A 21,508-nucleotide genomic window follows, 5' to 3' on the forward strand; every position below is an offset into this window, starting at 1 on the left:
ATTCCCGCAGTGTTTCCTCGTTCAGTGAGTACATCCAATTACCTGGACACCATCCTTGACATCTTCCCCTCTGTGGGCTCATATCTTTTTAAAAAAAGATGTAAGTTACTCATATCTTTCAAAAAAAAATTGCACCTTCTAAATCTCTCCAAAGCACCTACCTCTCCCTGCATCTACTACAGCTATCTTAGTGCATTATTTCTCATCTGGACCGCTGCCACAGCCATCCAACTGATCCCCTGTATCCTTTCTTGTGCCATCCAACGGAGTCTCCAAACTCAATCCTCCAGAGTGCTCTATCACGCTAGCTTTCACTGACTCACTGTGGCTCCATATGGTCTTAATTCACTCATCTACCTCTGACCCTTTCCCTTACTATGTTCCTGCCACATTAGTCTTTGATTCTGTAAGAATTCCAGCGTTCTTTTTATAGCTTGTAGTATCTATTACCAATGACTTTAAGATTTTTTTTTTGATGTGGATCATTTTTAAAGTCTTTATTGAATTTGTTGCAATATTGCTTCTGTCTTATGTTTTGGTTTTTTGGCCACGAGGCATGTGGGATCCTAGCTACCCAATCAGGGATCAAACCCACGCCCCTCACTCCCTGCGTTGGAAGATAAAGTCTTAACCATTGGTTCACCAGGGAAGTCCCTTTTTATTTACTTATTTATTTATTTTTAGAAATATTTATTTATTTGACTGTGCTGGGTCTCAGTTGGGGCACACAGATCTTTTAGTATGGCACGTGGGATCTAGTTCCTTGACCAGGGATTGAACCGGGGCCCCCTGCATTGGGAGTGTAGTCTTAACCACTAGACCACCAGGAAAGTCCCAGGATTTCAGTATTCTGCTTTAAAGGTTTTGCATAAATAGTACCTTGCCTTTGCCTGGAAAGCTTTAAACCTATCCCCATTCTCTTTGACCTAATTTTACAAATTCTTCATGTAAGGTGCCACTTGCTTAGTGAAGTCTTGCCTTTCTAACGCATTCTTTACATTGTCTTTAAAGCACCCAGTTTGAATTATTTATTCATTTTTATGATTTATTTATGCCATTTTGAAAAAAGATGTGTCTCCCCATCAAATTATAAGCTCAGTGAAGGCAAGGACAATGCCCGTTTTGTTCATAACTGTAGACTTGGGACCTAGCTTGGCACCTGGTCCACAAAAGACTTTCAAAAAAATGTCTGTTGAATGAATGATGAATGATTGAATCCTCTTTAATTTTTGCTCTCCTGATTTTATCACTCCCTTTGCCTCATCCCTTTGAAAATATATCAAGGCAGTAAGCAAAAAAATAATAATATGAGAGGATTATGAAAAGAATGTCTAATTACGTCAAATATGTAAGAAATAAAAGCCTTTAAAAATTAAATATATAAAAATAATCAGCCAAGGTTACTGTCTCCATTAGTATTCCCACTTATTTTTAAACTTGTTTTTCTTTCAAACTTTGTTTTATTAGGCAATATGGAATTGGTGGTATTCAAACACTTTTATCCTACAAAAATAGCAATTTCTGTATATATCTGTGTATACATATACACATATTTATGCATTTCCAAATAAATGTCTTATTAATAAAACAAAAATCCTCCCCCCGCCGCCCCACCACCAGATATCTTTAAAATGGTCGACTTTTATATGCAGGTAGAGAACTTCAAAATGTCCAACCCATCTTTAAGTTCTATTACTTTGATACAAATGACTTGTAAATATAAAGATCACTAATCCAATCTACTCCCTGAACCCAAGACCAGCATTTTCATCTGTCTGCTTGACTTAGACATTTAACTGGCACTTGAAACTCTAAAAACATCCAACCAATATCATCACCTTCCCTCAATATATCATTTCATTAAGTTTCTTGTTTCTATGACTATCACCATGGCAACTACCAGGCCATTCACATTTGAAACTCTCTATTCATTTGAACCTTTTCCTAGATTCCTATCAGTGCATTCCAGTCAATGGCTAATCCCCAAAATTCTAACTCTAGAATCTAACTCAGCTCTCCTTTTCTAGCCTCATTCCTCTCATGAAGCTAAGGCCTTCGTTACACAAGTCGTCACACTGGTCTCCTCCCTCCAATCCCACCACCATTAACCAGCCTAAACACATCTCTGCATAGCTGGCTCCTTTTCTCAAACATCTTCAAAAGAATCGCGATGCCACTAAGCCCAGTGTGTCTCAACATTTAACCCATGTCCCCCCTTTTTGATTAAGGCAAAAACCTCATATCTCTCCTATATTTTATATTACAGAAACAAGGGGACTTTTCCTATTCCTTAAATATAAAACGATGAGATTCAACGTGCTTCTTCAAACTCTACTCACCATACTTCAAGTTCTGTCTGTGAATCCCTCTTATTAACTGTCAGCTCTCTGGAGGGAGGCCTACTACATGGTGGGCACTCAATAAATGTTGATTAAATGAACTACTAAACCCTGACAGTAAGGATCGTCCATGATATAAATTCAGTCTGTTTTTTCAGTTTTATGGCCTGCTATGGGCTTCCCAGGTGGCTTAATGGCAAAAGAATCTGCCTGCTAATTCAGGAGACGCAGGTTTGATCCCTGGAGGAGGAAACGGCAACCCACTCCAGCCTGAAAAATTCCATGGACAGAGGGATCTGGCTGGCTACAGTCCATGGGGTCGCAAAGGGTCGGACATGACTGAGCACGAGGACTGTACTTTATTGAGGGGCTGAATTTCAGCCCCTGATGTGCAGCATGTGCTTAGTTGCTCAGTCGTATCTGACTCTTTGTGACCTCATGGACTGTAGCCCACCAGGCTCCTTTGTCCATGGGGATTCTCCAGGCAAGAATACAGCAGTGGGTTGCCATACCCTCCTCCAGGGGATCTTCCCAACCCAGAGATTGAACCCAGGTCTCCTGCAATGCAGGGGGATTCTTTAGAGGCTCATAAAATGAGTTAGGGGTTCACGAGTACTCATTACTTGGCTACTCCAGCCAAATTATGCCAGTGGTTCTCAAAGCATGATCCCACAAACAGAGATATCAGCACCCCTGGAATGCACTAGAAAAGCAGATTCTCAGTCCCCACCTTAGATCTACTGAGTCAGAAACTCTAGAAATAGAGCTTCATAATTTTGTTTTTACAAGTGCTCCAAGCAAGTTTAGAGCATGCAAAAGCTGGATAACCACTGAACTAGACCATTTACCCTCATGTAAGTGTTATCTTTCCTCCTTCCATGACTTGATTCCTTCTGCCTGGAAACTCCAGTGCCTGGCTAGAACTCAATAAATGTTCATTTTGCCTGAACAGCCAAAAACTCCAAAATGCCCTCCTGATACCCTCATATAGCTGAACTGACATTATGCCTCTTTTTGTGTACATACTCTTTTCAGTCGGCATGAGGAAATGCAAGTTTATTCTTAGCAATAATGTCAATATTTCAGAAGTGTAAACTGTCTAAAATTGTGCATATTTTGGGGAATAAATGATATATCATCTACTTCTCAGTATTTGAAGCTTATTACAAATTTTGCCATCTTGAGGATCTTGAGAGGAGATGCCTGTTTTCAATTACAATCTTAAAAAGAGTCAGAAACCTTTAGATTTAATGATTCCAATTTTGCAGAGTTGAAGACAGGTACTTATTGATGTTAATCTGTATCAGAATCACATAAGTGTTCCAAGAAGCCAGGTGAGCCACTTGGCTAACCTCGGAGCCCAGGCAGGAAACTGAAGGTTTGCCCTAAATAGGGAGATTCTGAGACAGGAAGAATATTTGGGCCAGGGAGAAACTGAAGCTGGCTTTCTAAGGCTGCAGAGAACTCATCTGTGTTTCCAGATAAAAGTAAAACCCCAAACATGAAATACAAGAGGTCGCTAACTTGAAAATCAATAGAAATATTGACTGGCTTAAAGGAGAAAACCATGTATAATAAAACCCCAAAGACCACACAGACACACACAAGCTCACACAAACAAAAATGGCAGTGAACACAAGACGGCAGAAGTCTTTCAAATTCTTTTAAGGAATGGGATATATTTCTGGTACTAGGATATGATACCTCATTATAAAGATGATTAGCAGCAAATTACCAAAAGCTATAATCAGAGTACACTGCGAGCAATTTTACACCATCTGGGACAATTCACCATTTTTCAGATAAGGAACAGCCTCAGAAAGATTACATAACTTTCCCAAGAGCATAGATTTAATCAGCGGCAAAGCCTATGTTGATTTCTTCTTGGACTTGAGGTCTTCTTGCTGCATCATTCTAATGTCTGGGTTGAATCATATTTGCTGCTGGCCACAGGAGCCACAGAGGATATGTTTTAATTAAATCCATCTGATTACTTACTGGGCATATGAAGTATCTTTACTGATTCTTTAGCATGTTCCTAACAAGTTGTGATAAAGCCTTTAACAAACTCAGGACAAAAATGTGGCTTTACTGGTACAAGCATCTTAAAATTTAGTTAAGGTCATACAGCATTTTAAAATATAACAAGCAAATCTTGGTACACAAAACAGGCAGATGGCTTTTGCTAATACAGAAACCCTAAAATGGGTTAAGCAAATGGTAAAAAAAAAAAATCTCTAGGAAGCTTTATTGCTTTTGCTCGGCAACTCTCAAAACACAAGATGAAACAATGTAATTTTAATTCAATGACTGACTGGATCCTTCTTTAAGTTCTGGCTTTGATAGCTCCCAGATGCAACTTTTAATTTCATAATTCATTTTTAAAATATGGGCCAAATCCTACTTCAATAATGAAATATCCAAACTCTAGTCCAATACTCCAGGTATTTTATGTACTAACTGTAATATGATTTCTAAATGGCAGAGTTTTAGAGCAGAGAAGGACTTTTGAGACCATGTAATCAAACACCATCATCATGAAAAAGAAAGAACTGAGGTTTCCGACAGTCGTAACTTTAATACAACAAAATATCTGATAATCCTTCAGGATTAATATACAAAGAAGAAGCATGAAAGCTTTCTGACTATTCTATCAAAAATTAAATGTATATGTCACTCTGCATATTCCTATCTTGTTTGAAATATTATGAGCACATATAATTCTTAATTTAAAAAAAAACAGAAATTAAAAGAAAGCAAGCTTGTGCTACTTAATTATTAATTATCTTAAGGTTTTAAGATTATTTTTAAAAAATTGAACAACCTGATAAGAAAATTTCAGTAATGTTACCATGAAAAAACATTACCATACACACAGGGGTTTTCCCCCCTAACATTCAAACAGGCTGTCATCTACAATAAGGAGTAGAAAAGTCTACACAGCACAGAAAAGTCTACTGAAAATAGAATATGTGAGAAAAGATAAAGTCTATCTAAAGAGAAAGACACTGATTTAAAGGTTTCAAAAAGATCAAACCTTCTAACACTATCTCAGTGAGAAATAAAGCCTTTATATCGTCAATATATCAAAAGAAACCAAAGCACGAAGCTTTAAAAATTGTAAAGCTGGGGCAACAACTGAGTAACAACATTAAACTTAAGACTCCATACTCTGAGATTTATACATAACTTAGGTAAAACTGCAAGAGCTTTCGCTGCTGAACACAGGATAACAAACGGAGTCACACACCCCTACTCATAACTCGCAGACGCACACCAACATACCTATTGTTGTTCCGACAGTTCCGACAGTTAATGCACTCCATCGGGTCAGTCGGAGGTACTGCTGTGTACAGGCCACCACCCTTGTCAGGAAGGAAGCAGAGGGAAAAAGAAAAAAAGAGAGTGCTGAAGGTATCACAGACTAGTAATCAGATCATCTCTAAAGTTAAGTAAAGCCACACCAACAATAAATGGTTACGTGGGATATTTTAACCATCTCCTTGAGCTGTGTTATGTTTATCACTATTTACCTATATTCACACAGGAGTTGTGCACAATACTAAAACTGTTCTCCCCAAACTCAACTACCATGGGTTTTTGCATGTATGTTTGTACTGGAAAGAGGGAAATAAATGAAGGGAGAAGGTTAGTCATTTCCCTTCAGTGTTTCAAATCTAATGGGCCCAAAATACACTATACGTTATAACCTCCTATTCATTTTTACTTTCCTAGCAGTCATGGAATAAATTTTTATGGGATGCTAGCTGGAGAAACAGGGTGGAAATCTGTTTGAATGATGTCACAAGATAAACCCATCTTCATTTTCCTGTAATTATTTCGATTAGGTTTGTTCACTTGACTCCATGAAGTCTTAAAACATGTTATATTTTTCCAGATGGAGTAGATTCTCAGCCAGCGATGACTTGGAGGGGAGTATTAATATTGTGCTGTTGCTTTTGGCGGAAACTGCCCAGCAATTAAGAAAAATGCCCAGATTAACACATACCTCACTGTAAAATGTTCACTTCACATATACAATGGTGAGAGTTCTTCAAAATGGGTTAAGACTTGAGTCAACCTTATGGTCTGAGTCAAAATTCTGCTTTCAGAAGCAAAACAGCAGAGCTGAATTTGATAAGGGTGGAGGAGGCTGTTACACTGCTCCCCAAGCCCAGAACAGGCCCTCAAGGTTAGGAAAAGTTCAGGCAATTGTTTTTCCCAGAATACTTTCCATTTCCATTCATCTCATAACAACAGCCAGAATCTAAGCAAACCCAAAGTACTGAAAATTTCTTGCAACATTCCTGATCCAACTAGCAACAGGAGCTTTTGAGAAAACATTGAGAGAAAGAATATCCCTATGCTATATTCAGTCCAGGAGGATAAACTCCAAAGCTTTAGAAAAACCTGAAGTTAAGAACCTACAGGATAGTGTATTTATTGGACTCACCAAACATATTAAAGTTAATTCAATCATTTTATGATCAAAACCATTTTAAAAATGCCCTTATTTCCACATATCCAGAAGAGTAAGAAAATGAATGAGCTAATATCACAGAGGATAACATCTAAAACTGCACACTTATTGGGGCAGCTATTATTTAAATAGCAACTCATTGTTCAAAAAACGCAAAGTACTGTGTTCAAATACTAAAGCAAAGATCAGACTTATTTTTTTTTTCTTATGGAAACAGCATGTGCTATTCAAACGGTAATGCTCTCTCCTTCAATTTCTTAGACAATGTTAGTAGTTTGGACTAGGAATGGTGACAAAAAAAAAAAGTTTAGAAAGTCTGAATATAAGCCATGTCTTTCCATACAAAATAATCAAATCATTACTCACTTTTGGTAATGATGTACTGAAGCAAATTAAATATTTTTTCTACAACATACTAAAGTCACTAGGTCACAGGCAAGCCATTAGATTTCTAGCTTTAAGATACAAATATATATCATAGTTTTGGTCTCCAAAGGTAAGATTTTAATAAATCTTTACTACTGTTTAAGATTTTTTAAAAAATCTCTATAAACTTCTTCATTTCTAGCACATTGTAGGTTATGGCAAATTTATCTGTAATTGAAATAATGATAAAAATGTAAATGAGTGTTTAATTTGATCAACTAAACATTTTATTTATGTGGTTGAAAATAAAGTGGCTGACTATCCAAACAATGTAATAAATCAAGCTTCCTGGTGCAGAGAATCTCTTCAACAAGTACAAATCTAAAACACATCAGTCATTCTATTCCCACTTCAAAAATGAAAGTGTATCAGCTGGTTGAAAGTGAAAGTGTTAGTCACTCAGTCGTGTCAGACTCTTTGTGACCCCATGGACTGTAGCCCGCCAGGCTCCTCTATCCATGGGATTCTCCAGGCAAGAATACTGGAGTGGGTTGCCCTTCCCTTCTCCAAGGGATCTTCCCAACCCAGGGATCGAGTCTGGGTCTCTTACACTGTACTGAAATAAAGCAGTACTAAAGGTTTATCACTCCTTGTGGCAAGAGGGCACTAATCTTATAAAATATAAAAATCCTACAGGCAACCACAAAACACACATGGGGCAAAACAAGTCAAGAAAACCTCACAGGAGGTCAGAAGTGACAATCTGGTGGTACACAGCCATGCTGTGTATGGCCCATACAAGCCTTTTTTCTAAAAGCGTAATTAGTTGCCAACATGTAAAAAAATCTAGATTTCACCTGGATTTACAGATGTGAAAATTCAGAAGACCTGGCCACACAGGGTGTGTGGACAACAGGCCGCTGAACCTGGGCCACTTCTTGTTTTTTTAAATTTTATCTATTCATTTTTTGGCTGTGCTGGGTCTTCATTGCTACAATTGCTACAAGAGCTTTCCTCTAGTTGCAGCGAATGAGCGGGGGCCACTCTCTAGTTGTGATGTGTGGGCTTTCACTGCGGTGACGTCTCTTGTTGCACAGCACGGGCCCTAGGCCGTGTGGGTTCAGTAGTTGCGGCTCCCAGGCTCTGGAGCACAGGCTCAACAGTTGTGGCCCAGAGGCTTAGCCGCATGTGGATCTTCCCAGATCAGGGATCAAACCTGTGTCTCCTGCATTGGCAGGGCGATTCTTTACCACTGAGCCACCAGGGAAGCCCCCCAGGGCTGCTTCTACATGGCTCTCCCATACCTCCACTACTTCCGTCTCATCTCCAACTCGTTTCACTCAATTTCCCGATCTGCCTGACTCCTCTAAGTGTATGAGCTTTTAGACTTCAAATAAATCAAATTTAAACTATGTGGCTTGGTCCATGGCCAACAGTATTTCTGCTTCATCTCAAGAACAACTTCCAGTCTGTTTATAATTGGCCCTGCACTTTCGGTGCTAAATAACTCTAGATATAATTCAGACTGATGAATACAACTACTGCTTGATAACAGAAAGCTTCCAAAGATGACTGGATCAAGGGGCTACCGGTGACACAAGGTGCACCAGTGAGCCTGTGAGGCTTCTTTACTGGGGAAAGCACGTGGGCTGACCATGTTCTTGCACCCTACATTGTGGGGCACAGGGAGGCTTTTATTTATGAGTAGGTCTCTTACATTCACTAGATGACGAGGATGTTCAAAATCCACACGTGTTCTGGTTAGAGAGCTCACGTGCCCGGAGTAGAGCCCTCCGTTTAAGCTCCCGCTGACTCCATTGGGGACTTTATGGTGCAGATGCGAGCAGCCATTGCTGAAGCTTCCATGAACACTTCCATTTATCCGGTTTGTGCCGGGCAGAGTGGTGTATTCCACCATCTGCCCATTGACATCTGACCCTTGGTAGAGATAGCCTGGTGGGTCGTATTCTGTTGAGAGAGAACAAAAAGAGCAAACAAACAAACAGACAGGGTAAGGGACTGAAAGAGACAATTCTTCTTGTTTGGGAACTTTTATTAATTAAATCCCTAATAAACTACAGCTGTACTAAAATACACTCTTAAAAAGTGTTCACTTACAGCTTCTTTGTGAGATTTGCTTTAATCAAGTTATTACTGTTATTTCCTTAACGGTGTAGAGGCAGCCAGGAACTATGAGTTAGTTACGACTCTTTTAATGGGAAGAGAAATCAACCAGAGAGAAATTGCTCAAAAGAGAATGAATAAATTGTTCAAGTTGCAACTATCAAAGCACCGGCAACACTAAGAAAATGTGTTTAAATTCCCCGATGCTTCAGAGTGCTGAAAGAAACTGTATGAAACGCCAGCAAAAGGCTAACTTTAGGTAGAATATTTCAAAAAGCAATAAACACCACTTAAGTAAAAGGATGGGATTGGGGAAACATTCACTATTCATACAGGTCCTTGGTTATTACAGCCAAGTTGGAAATTGCAGGGCATGAAAGGCTAATTATTCCCTTTCCTTACATTAAAAGTATTTCCATAGCTGCCTCAAATATCTGACTTCCAGAAGCACACCTACCAGATACATTTGGAAAACGTGAACTGTTCTTTAGAATGTATATTATCTAAACTGCACCGGATTTGTTGTCAGAGTTTTGATCAGTTCTTCAAAGGTACTGGGGGAGAGTGCCAAGGCTGGAGTGGCCGTCCCTCCTCCTGTGACAGGTGTGTTAACAGCACAGGTGTGTCCTGACAGTGCTTCTCTTCTCCACTAAACCACATGAAGAAGGCATGAAGCCTGCACTGTCCACCAGTGTGGGGCACAGAGCTGACAGCCACAAGGACTGTCTTCTGAATCAATGACTCAATGGTCATTTCCATCAATGAACATTACCATTCCCCACCTTTCAACGTATCATCAAGTCACAAAGGAAAGTAACTTTAGCCAGATTAATTTTGCTCAGACATCAGTACTCTTAGTGATTTAGCACACTCTCACACAACCAAAGTCAATGACATCGGAAACAGTTAGAAAAAGGCCCAAAAGGTAGCCAGCTCTTCCAGCCTGGCACCACCATCAGCATCTCCACCACTTCTCACCTTACCTATCTCTTGGCAACAAGGTGATAAAAATAAATCACTTCTCCCCCATGAGCTGTTCACTAAAAAGGGACCAGAGGCAGGAACCAGCTAAGAGCTGCTGAGAGCTTATCACTGCTGGCGTCTTTGCTGTTGTTTCATCTCTTTACTCTGGGGCCAAAGAGGAAACAGAAATACTTCCTCCCAGCAGAGACTGAAGCCTCTGATTGATCTGACTGTCCTCTTTTATAATAGCTGGGGGAAGAGGAATGGTAAGAAGGTGAGGGGATGAAAAAAGAGGAAAGAAAAGGGAAGAGGGTTCTAGGTTACATGTTTTACTACAGCGCCATCACTGACAGCTCCAGTGTGCCTGGACACGTCTGGAGGGCTGGGACACCACTCTGGAGCTGTTTTGGTACATGAAGCGCCAAATTGGGGGCATGGTGTTTTCATCTGTGTCATCCCAGGACAGTGACTTAGAACAGTCTTCACTAGCTTCCTTTCCATCATGCCTTTTTCATTCCTTGTTGACAAGATCTGGAGCAGTACAGAGGGATTCCTGAAGCAATTTCAAAGCTCCACGCTTCGACTCCTCAGCCTCTTTGGTGGTCCAACACCACCAGAGTTTCCCAGCACTGAGTCAGCTATTTACTTAGAGACCTGCTTAGTTTGGGCTTTGCTGTTTATTTCTCCTGGGCAATTTAATTGGATGCTCCACTTATTTTGGCTGACAGCTAGCACCATCTTAAAGTCATCTCCACTGAATGAAGAGCATCTGATGTGTTCTATCCCGTAACACTCATGCACAAACGTGTTAGAAATCAATATTTATTCTGACAATATTTTTCTACCCATCTTTAGAAAAAAGAGAAGGAGATGCCGGTGAATGGCTTACTCTGTATGGTGTTCTGCTGGCGGTTCTTCCACAGGCACATGGCAATGAAGGCCATGAGGATGAGCACCATCACACCCAGCACACAGCCGACAATCAGGTACAGCATGTCACTGCTCCTGGTGGGGCTGGCAGCAGGGCCCACGTTCCCTCCACTCCCCGAGGAATTCGGAGGGGTGCTCAAGTCTTTGATGGGATACTCAGAAGCTCCAGGGACCCGTTTTACTAGTTGAAAAACAGAAAGGAAAACATGATGTCAGGGTGAAGACAGTCTCTATGAAATGGTTTACTCTCCGAAGGAGGTCTGCTTAGGAACGCAAGCCAGTCTGTTTACACTTGTGACTGAGATGATCTGACCAGCAATGAGTCACAAAGAGGGATCCAAAGTTTAAAAGTCTAATGTGCCAAGGTTTTAGGCCACAAATTCCAGAGAAATCATCAGATCAGAGACACAGATGCACTTGGTCTAACCCAAGCTGCCATACGGTGATCTGCTTAGCTGCACTGGCAGAAGACTCCCAAAGAGCTGAAATAAAAATATTTTAACCTACAGATGGAACAAAAACTCCTTTCTGTCTGATACACTTTGAGCTGAATGAGACTCACGATTACATATTTTATGCCTTTTGCCTGTAAATCATATTAGAAGACATGACTCTGAACTACTAGAACAATTATATACAATTCCAAAAACTTCACACAGAATACTAAACATTCCAAAACCAAGAACTCTTGAGGTCTACGTAAACACAGTCCTTTTACCTAATTCACTAGTATTCTGGATAACGGCAAGAGCAAAAGCTAAAAACAGGCGGCACATAAACCCCACTTTCTCTGTCCCCAGAAAACATGCTCTTAATGCTCTACGTGTTACAGAACCAGCAGACAGCATAGTGGTTGATGGCCTGGTCTCTAGAACCAGACTGTCTGGGTTTCTATCCTGTTCCACCATTCACCCTTTAGCCATATGACTGGACTTCCATAAACCAGTTTCTGCAGGTGGAAAATAGACATAATAATGCCAGCTTCATCATAAGGTTGTAATGAAGAGTAAATGAGGGAACTTCCCTGGTGGCCCATTGGTTAAGAATCTAATTTCCAATTAGAGGACGTCGGTTTGATCTCTGGTGAGAGCTGGACCATAAAAAAGGTCACGTGCCAAAGAACTGATGCTTTGAAATTGCGGTGCTGGAGAAGACTCTTGAGAGCACCTTGGACAACAAGAAGATCAAACCAGTCAATTCTAAAGGATATCAACCCTGAATATTCATTGGAAGGACTGATGCTGAAACTCCAATACTTCAGCCACCTGATGCAAAGAGCTGACTCATTGGAAAAGACCCTGATGCTGGGAAAGACTGAGGGCAGGTGGAGAAGGGGGCAACAGAGGATGAAATGGTTGGATGGCATCACCAACTCAATGGATATGAACCTGAGCAAACACCGGGAGATAGCGGAGGCCTGGGAAGCCTGCTGTGCTGCCATCCGTGGGGTCACAAAGAGTTGGACACAACTCAGCAACTGAACAACTGAGAACTTAGATCCCACATGCCACAGGGCAACTAAGCCTGCAGGCCACAACTAGAGAGAGCGCTCGAGTTGCAACTAGATAAGTCCACATGCTATAGGGCCTATGGCACAAGCAGAGAGCCCATGCACCACAACTACTGAGACTGTGTGCTCCAGAGCCTGCGAACCACAAGAGAGAGAAGCCGTGCACCACAGTGGGAGGCCCGCGTGCCACAACAAGAGACGCCCTCGCGCACAACTAGAGAAAGACTTCCCACCACAAGGAAGACCCAGAGCAGCCAACACTTCTTAAAAAATTAAAATAAATACATAAAATCATAAAAGCATAAATGAGTTAATCCGTGTAAAAAAGCTCTCGGCTTACAGCCTGGCACGTGGTAGTGTTCAATCACTTTTGTTACTGTCATTAATTATTATTCTACATTTTTTGTTATGGTTCCTAACTACTTACAGGAGCAGAGTGATCTTTAAAAACAAACCTACTTCAACAAATATTATACTGGGGTTCCATTTTCTAGCAACTTCAACTCTACAGAACAGGGCTGGAAATCAGTCAAGGAGAGGCTGCCTTTCCAAGGAAAGAGCTCTGCATCACTGAAAGCTAGAAGAATACCTGGCAAAGACTCTAAAGGAAATTTCTACTTTGGGTGGTATGTTGGATTATACAATTCTAAGGTCCCTGCCAATTCCTAAGACAACAAACAAGTTTCTGAGGCAAAATGGATGTTACAGATTGTACATGAAAGACCACAATTACTCATAGGGAAGTGCTTCAGGTTTATTCACTCTTCATTTACTCTGAATTTATTCATAATTCCACCAAGCTTGATGAGCGGTTGCCAACCTCTCGCTGAACTTAAAAACTTTTGCAGTGGGTGAGATGGTCGGTCCCACGGATGTGAATGAGAAGAGAGAGCCAAGAGCGTGACATGAGCAAGGTAAGGGGCAAAACAGAAAGAGGAAGCAGAGAACTAAATAAAAATCACGATGGTCTACATCTTTAACAGTGGGGGGAAGTGGCTGGCCCCCAGCACTGTGTCACTCCCGAGAAAACTGTACTGAAGGCCCCCAGCACTGTGTCACTCCCGAGAAAACTGTACTGAAGGCCTCCAGCACTGTGTCACTCCCGAGAAAACTGTACTGAAGGCCCCCAGCACTGTGTCACTCCCGAGAAAACTGTACTGAAGGCCCCCAGCACTGTGTCACTCCCGAGAAAACTGTACTGAAGGCCTCCAGCACTGTGTCACTCCCGAGAAAACTGTACTGAAGGCCTCCAGCACTGTGTCACTCCCGAGAAAACTGTACTGAAGGCCTCCAGCACTGTGTCACTCCCGAGAAAACTGTACTGAAGGCCCCCGGCACTGTGTCACTCCCGAGAAAACTGTACTGAAGGCCTCCGGCACTGTGTCACTCCCGAGAAAACTGTACTGAATTGCTAAGATAAGATAATCGCCGTTCACAACAAGAACCTTGAGTCATTTCTTTAAAAAGGTGAACTCATGCATCCAACGTTCTGCTTAAACAGGCTGAGGATTGTGTAATACATTTTAGAAACTCATTCAGCGTGAACAGTTAAAATTTTATTTTTTTAGATTTTTCGTTTTTTTATGTGAACCTTTTTTTAAAGTCCTTATTGAATTTGTTACAGTATTGCTTCTGTTTTATATTGCTTCAGTTTTTTTGGCCACGAGGCATGTGGGATGTGAGCTCCCTGACCAGGGATCAAACCTGTACGCCCTGCACTGTAAGGCAAAGTCTTAAACTCTGGACCACCAGGGAAGTGCCAATTAACATTTTAAAGAAGGTTTTTGTTTTTCTCTGATCTGAAAGTCTATAGCTGGAACCTTTGATTCCCCAGCAGAGTCAATTAATGATGTATACTATAAGACTATTAAAAACAATACAGTTATTACATTGTTGTCTGTGTTTTATGTTCTGCCTGGCTAGATTCTTAAAAGTCTTGGGAGCAGCGACAAGAAATTTCATTTTTATGTAACTGTGTTCTGAGTTTCACAGCATCTGGAGGCAAGTAAGAAATGTTCATTAATATGTTAGTGTCCAGTACAAAAAGGTACTCAAATATATTGCTAAACAAATGAAATTCAAGGTTAGTCTACAGGTCTGTGTGTATAAACGTTTAAACGTGAATTTAACATGTGGGTTTTGAAGCAGAAAGACATGATTCAGAATTAAACGATGAAGCTGAGTCTTGGCATATGAATTCAACCTTTCTGAGCCTCAGTTTCCACTTCAGCTGCTTCTGTTACTCAAGTGTGGTATCTTCTGTTTTCAACACTTGCAGTATTTTACAGCTAATCTATGTCTGCAAGCAGTTGAAATCTTATTTTAGAATTATCAACTAATTCTGAACTTAATTACCACACTTAACTGAACAGGTAGGTAGTATACATATCTGTCATTCAAAAACCACTTTAAACATAAGCAGCGCCTTCTCTTGGGAAGCATTCTAACTCTCTCAGCAATCTCAGAAATTAGTCAGCAAATATTTCTATTCCTTCATGGAGGACCAAAAAGAAAAAGGGAAGTGACCTACCCAGAGGCATGTAGAAATTTACAATGTATACTTATCTAAACTACTTTTAAGGCAAGTTTGCTAGCCCAGGGGTCCTCAACCTCCAGGATCTAATGCCTGATGATCTGAGGTGGAGCAGATGTAATAATAATAAAAATAAAGTGCACAATAGATGTAATGCACTTGAATCATTCCAAACCACCTGCTCACCTCCCTGGTCCATGGGAAACTGTCTTCCATAAAACCAGCACTTGGTGTCAATGAAGTTGGGGATTGCTGCTCCAGCTGACATAAGGCTAGACTGTTGAGACAGTCTAAGTGGACGTACTTAGAAAACAGTCCAAAGTATCTTTGGAAACACATCGATAGTCAGAAGGAATCCAGAGTTCAAAATCCTAGCTCTGTGCAGGGAAGAACTACTAATTCTCACCCCTTCCTACCTTTCGTTTCACAGATCATCACGTTACTGAACTCGCTCTCTCCTCCTTCGTTGAAGCACTGCATTTTAATATCATAGGAGGTTTCTGGCTGCAGGTGGCCGATCATGTGCCACTGCTTTGAACCTAGAAAGGAAAAATAGAAGACAAGCTTTAAATACCCCACAACCTAAACAACAGAGTCAATAAAATTATTTAGTAATTTCAAAACGAAGTTGGAGCAGGAGCCATCACCATACAGTCAGTTTGAGCAATAAAAATGTCCTTATATTTTTAGCAATACGTGACAGATGAATAGCATTTCCATTGCATGGTATGAAAAGAAATGGTAAAGAGAAGAGAGAAATTGAATTAAAGCTAAACCTGTCTATGGGGATTTAGACTTTGTTTCATTACAAGTAATTAGCAGGAAGTCTTTCATAAAATACATATTAATTTTATGCATAAGTTAAAAGAAAACCCTCAAGTCCTTTGATCCCATACCTCAGCGAGCAAGTCAACCCACTCTGTTCATCCACCAGAAAGCAATGCCATGTATGAGGTCAGAAAACAATGTCTTACCCAGAACAAGTGACCATTATAAGACAGACCTCAGCAAAACTCTCAGTTCCACTCTAATGGGACACAATGCGTGTGTGCGCATGTGTGCGCTCAGTCGTGTCTGACTTTCTGTGACCCCGTGGCCTGTAGCCTGCCAGGCTCCTGGGGCCATGGACTTCTCCTAGCAAGAATACTGGAATGGGTTGTCATTGCTTTCTCCAGGGCATCTCTCTGACCCAGGCATGGAACCCGTGTCTCTATGTCTCCTGCATTGCAGGCAGATTCTTTACCCCTGAGCCATCAGGGAAGCCCTCCAACATATAAATGAATGCTCAGAAAGCAAAATCTACTCTGGGAAACTCTTGGCTACTGCTCCTGCCATTTCTTTCCTTTTGAATCCGGGTCTCCAAACCACACAAGCAAAGAATGAGGCTGTGATCCGTGGCACACAGCCAGCATTTCATTTAGAAACACTTCTAAAGTGAGCAACTTCAATATAAATCACTCTCTGTTTTTACTTCCGTGGACCTGTGACAAACTTTAATAAACAGGGACACGTCTGCCAGACTCAATGAACTCTTCAAGCACCTTTAATCCTTCTTAGAAAATACCTCTTCAAACTGTTTTCACTGTTTCTTAGAAACTCAACTATACCACCAACTGATTTAAGAGTCAATTAAAGAGAGAGAAGAAAAAAAATAAATGAAACAAAACCATCCACACAAGTCAAATCGACTTGGCTGACAGAACCAATGGCTCCGGGATTCTTCCTGATTCAACACAGACAAAAAACATCTCAACCCGGAAACATACCCCTTTCCAGGCCACCAACACAAAGCCCCTCATTCATATTTTACAAGTTCCATATTTTACAAGGAAGAGAATCTGCTTACTTTAGGATCGAAGGACTAGGAAAAACTCACAAGCGGGGAATTCTTGTGAGTTCCCCACTTGTGAGTAGGCCCCCATTTATAAGTGTAAAAAAGATCCTAAAAGAAACTTGACTCAAAATCTACTTGAGATAGGAACAGATCTATTTTTAAATTCCAAAAACTTTGCTAAAAGACTTCCACTTTTTTCTCTATCTTTAGTTCTTTCCTGGCCCAGCTCCCCACTCACTTATCAACATTCACTTGAATAATTATTGCACTAGATTTGAAGTTTTCCTTTCATAGCACTAGTAAAAATGGAATTAAACTAAGCTTCTGATAAGTTACTAGTAAGAGAAAATGAACTAACACATATCCTATTAGAATAATATGCCATTGTTACTGAAATTATTCCAATTATAGGAAGTATCACCGGAAAGGTTTTATAGGTCACTGACAAATAAGACACCTAAGTGTATTATTAGGTTTATAATCAACCAACCAGGATGCTGTTTGCTCAGCAAGCAGTTTTTTTTTTCACCAAGAATGTTTTAGAAAAGGTAAAAAATGAAAGCACAGGCTTAAAGATCAGGGTGACATACTCTGATTTTCTTGGAACTCAATTAATGTACAAGATTAAAATAATCATCACAAAAACACTGGTATGTTCAAAACGTTTACAGCTTATCTAAATGTGGAACTTAATTCAAAAGGTAGGGTACCAGTATAATTGCTCTTCTCTTACTGTATTCTTTAACAATGTAATTGCATTTCAAAGCTTAAAACAATTTTGAGTTGATACACGTTAAGTAATCTAACTTTAAAGAAAACTTTACATATAAAGGATAAATACTTGTGCTTCTCAGCTTGGGAGAGCAAGCCAATAGTTTGCAACTGCCACACAAAGAATTTGAAGTGCATAAACTTGAAAATAAGGGATAAGCAAGTTACACAGCACAGTGAAGCCCACTTAAGCAGCTAACTGCTCCATTACGTCCACAAGCAAGTTCCCTGTGAACCACAAGGCAGAGCTCACATGTACAGATGCTAGTAATACAAACAAAAGCTCCTTTAGAGGAATCTCCCTGCTCCACACTCCACAGGCGCAACAGTCAAGTCTGCAAATGTTCAAAGATTTAGCTAGAGAAGTGTTTCTCAGTGGATTTCTAGAGTTGAACCGGGAAGGGGAGGGGAGGGAGTGATGCTGATGGAGACAGAGAGGGACATTTGTTTTATTTATATTTGCCTTGTTTAGAACGACCTCCTAACGAAAGTGTAACCTCTCTCAAAAGAGTTTAAAACTAAAAACCAGACAGCTCCACCTGCCTAACCCAGACAGAACGAAAATGAAGAGTGAGCCAGGACTACAGTGTGGATCGGTCACTAACGATGCTATTTGCTTTCATGAACATGCATGTGAAAAAGCATCCATCACTGTAGAGATGAATGTTCACACACAGACCGCAGTTGTGGGACCAGCACCCAGGTGAAGCAAGTGTTCCTGGCCCCCCACGGTCCCCTCATGCTCCCTCCAGCCACTGCCACCTCCAGGAAGCTACCATCCTGACTTCCCTGAACCTTTTTTGCCACTAACAATGATCTTTCCACACTTCCCCAACTCCTTATGAAGAAGGCAGGTTTGGGGAACTCATTTCTTTCCTACTTTTCCAGATTAAGAAAAGAGAAACAATCACTCGTCCATTCAAAAAATATTTAGGGAGCACCTTCTCTGTGCCAGGAATGAAAACTTAGATAACAAATTTTTCATCACATCACAAAAGTAATGGATGAACAGTAAAAAGAAAACCACAATATTTAAAGAAACATGGTACCACCTATTAAAAGTAACTTATTATAAGATTACTTACAACAAAAAACTATTGGATGTGGAAAAGTCAGAAGAAAGTCACCTTGGCTAGGGACAATTTTGTGAGATGATTCATTAGGAGATTAATACTTCGAAAAAAAAAAAAAGACCTCAGAAGAAGCCTTCCTCCCAAAGCAAGAATCTGTTGCAACTTACCACTGAGAAACAGGTATGCAGCTTCTACTGAACGCTCCTAAATTACGGAGTTTTTTGTTTTGTGAGGGAACCCATGTTAGAGAAATATGGTATGAAAGGGTTCTTCCTCACACGATTTCCTTCTAGCTGCCCTCCCCCAACAGACTGAGTACCTCTTCCACATTCTAGTCCTTAAATAATTGAAGACAGGACTTTCCTGGTGGTTTAGTGGTTAGGAATCTGCCTGCCAATGCAGTAGACACGGGATTGATCCCTCACCCAAGAAGATTCCACATGCTGTGAAGCAACTAAGCACAGCACCGCAACTACCATAAGCACCGAGGGCCTGTGCCCTGCAAGAGGAGAAGCCACCGTAGCGAGAGGCCCGCCCGGCACAACTGGAGAGCAGCCCCGGCTCGCGGCAACCGGAGGAAGCCCAAGCCCAGCAATGAGGGCCCAGAGCGGCCAAGATGATAAATTTAAAAAAACAGAACCTTGAAGACGGCTGTTCCGCTGCTGGCTACCATAGATGCCTTTCTCCAACCTGATCACCCTAGACACTCGACTATTCTTTCCTGGACTCTGAGCATTCACCCATTCATTCACTCAATAAATACCGAACAACTCAACAGTGTAGGGCTTAGGATACAGCCATGGGAAAGAAGGCCCTCTGCCACGAGGAGAGTAACATTTAGTGGGAAAAGCAAATGTTAAGCAAATAATGTCATATACACACACACACGCAAAACTGAACTAGGATGCATACTTGCAAAATCTTGTCAGTTGGGCCTGACTCTTTGTGATCCTATGGACTGTAGCCTGCCAGGCTCCTCTGTGCATAGCATTTTCTCGGCAAGAATACTGGAATGGGCTGCCATGCCTTCTTCCGGGGGAATCTTCCTAACCCAAGGATCAAACCCGTCTCCTGCAGCTCCTGCATTGCAGGCGGATTCTTTACATACTGAGCCACCAACCCCTCACTCTTCAAGGGTCCACTGTATTAAATTGGACAAATTAAACTTTCTTTGGAAAAAATTCAAAGTAGGGGTCTATACACCATTTCATTTTTTACTCTATTTTACCCTGGGATGGTTTTCATAATATTTATAAACCCTCTCCTCCAAAACTCTCTTATTAAGACTCTAGCTTGTCCACAACACTTACCTTCTACAATATCCCTCTTGTAATCACTGTCATTGTCACTATCCGTTGGCCGGTAATAGATATAAAATCCCTGGATGGGAGTGTTATTGTTACTCGATGGGATGTACTAGAAAAGAGAAGCAAAGACTTGTCAAAGACAAAATAAATGTAACTTTTCCATCCATTAAGATTCATTTGTGTGGCAGTATTTTTTGAGCTTCATTTTATAGAAATCCTTGACAGCCATTTAAAGTTTAATTTAAAGGTATTCAAAGGTGTTGAGAGCATTTTAGCTTACTGCAGGGCTAAACAAAAATAAAGCCCTATGTCTCACTAGGCTCAAAGACAAAAAAGTACATTGGGCTCAAAACCAAGAACACATGAAATGGTGATTATGTTAATACTTGGATGAGAGCTGAAGAGACAATCATTTTATTTTTAGCCCTGCCCCCTGAGCCTGGATGGGAGGGGAATTGGGGGGAAGAATGGATATGTGTGTATGTACAGCTGAGTCCCTCTGCTATGCATCTGAAACTATCACACTGTTGATCAGCTATGAGTGTGTGTGTGCTAAGGCGCTTCAGTTCAGTTGTGTCTGACTCTGTTCAACCCCATGGACTGTAACCCATCAGGCTCCTCTGTCCATGGGATTCTCCAGGCAAGAATACTGGAGTGAGTTGCCATACTCTCCTCCAGGGGATCTTCCCAACCCAGGGATTGAACCCACGTCTCTTATGTCTCCTGCTTTGGCAGGTGGGCTCTTTACCACTAGAGCGCCACCTGGGAAGCTCTAATCAGTTATACTCCATTATAAATAAAAACTAAAACAAAACAAAACAAAACCTACCCCTCTTATAATATATGCTCTTACACAAATTTGTGTCCCTCAATTTCCTCTTACTTAAAAGTTCAAAAATTTCCCATTCATAGTATCATGTCCTGATATTAAATTAACATGGCTACATCAGAAACTTTTGTCATTAGAGAAGATGTTTTACTTACTGTCCACTTTAGCATGATCTGAGTATCACTGACAGCTTCTGTGTATGCGATGTGAGGTCCAGTTATTGGACGGTTAGAAAAGCGATTGGGGAACCCAGCCACCTGATATGGACGAGAAGCTGAACTCCGAAAACTCTCACCATAATGGTTGATAGCAATTACCCTAAATTTGTATGTTGAACCTTTCAAGGGAGGGAAAAGAAAAACAGAATTTAAGGGACAATATTCAAAATACAACAATCATACTTAAGCATCTCTGCAATAACAATGACACGCTCTAAAGCCTAGATAGTG

At 40.8% G+C, this 21,508-nt stretch overlaps 1 protein-coding gene across 1 annotated transcript in view; it reads right to left on the reverse strand.

The window, feature by feature from the left end:
- The window catches only part of CDON (cell adhesion associated, oncogene regulated), a 70,598-nt gene that overhangs the window by 18,883 nt on the left and 30,207 nt on the right, over positions 1-21,508 (reverse strand). Inside the window, exons 12-17 of the mRNA XM_052662063.1 lie at positions 21,215-21,396; positions 20,234-20,339; positions 15,662-15,784; positions 11,162-11,383; positions 8,903-9,153; positions 5,625-5,704 (exon numbers count right to left, since the gene is read on the reverse strand). Coding sequence (XP_052518023.1) covers positions 5,625-5,704; positions 8,903-9,153; positions 11,162-11,383; positions 15,662-15,784; positions 20,234-20,339; positions 21,215-21,396 — 964 coding nt within the window. The remainder of the gene's footprint in view (positions 1-5,624; positions 5,705-8,902; positions 9,154-11,161; positions 11,384-15,661; positions 15,785-20,233; positions 20,340-21,214; positions 21,397-21,508) is intronic.

The sequence above is a fragment of the Budorcas taxicolor genome, chromosome 25 (assembly GCF_023091745.1).
Source record: "Budorcas taxicolor isolate Tak-1 chromosome 25, Takin1.1, whole genome shotgun sequence".
NCBI lineage: Eukaryota > Metazoa > Chordata > Mammalia > Artiodactyla > Bovidae > Budorcas > Budorcas taxicolor.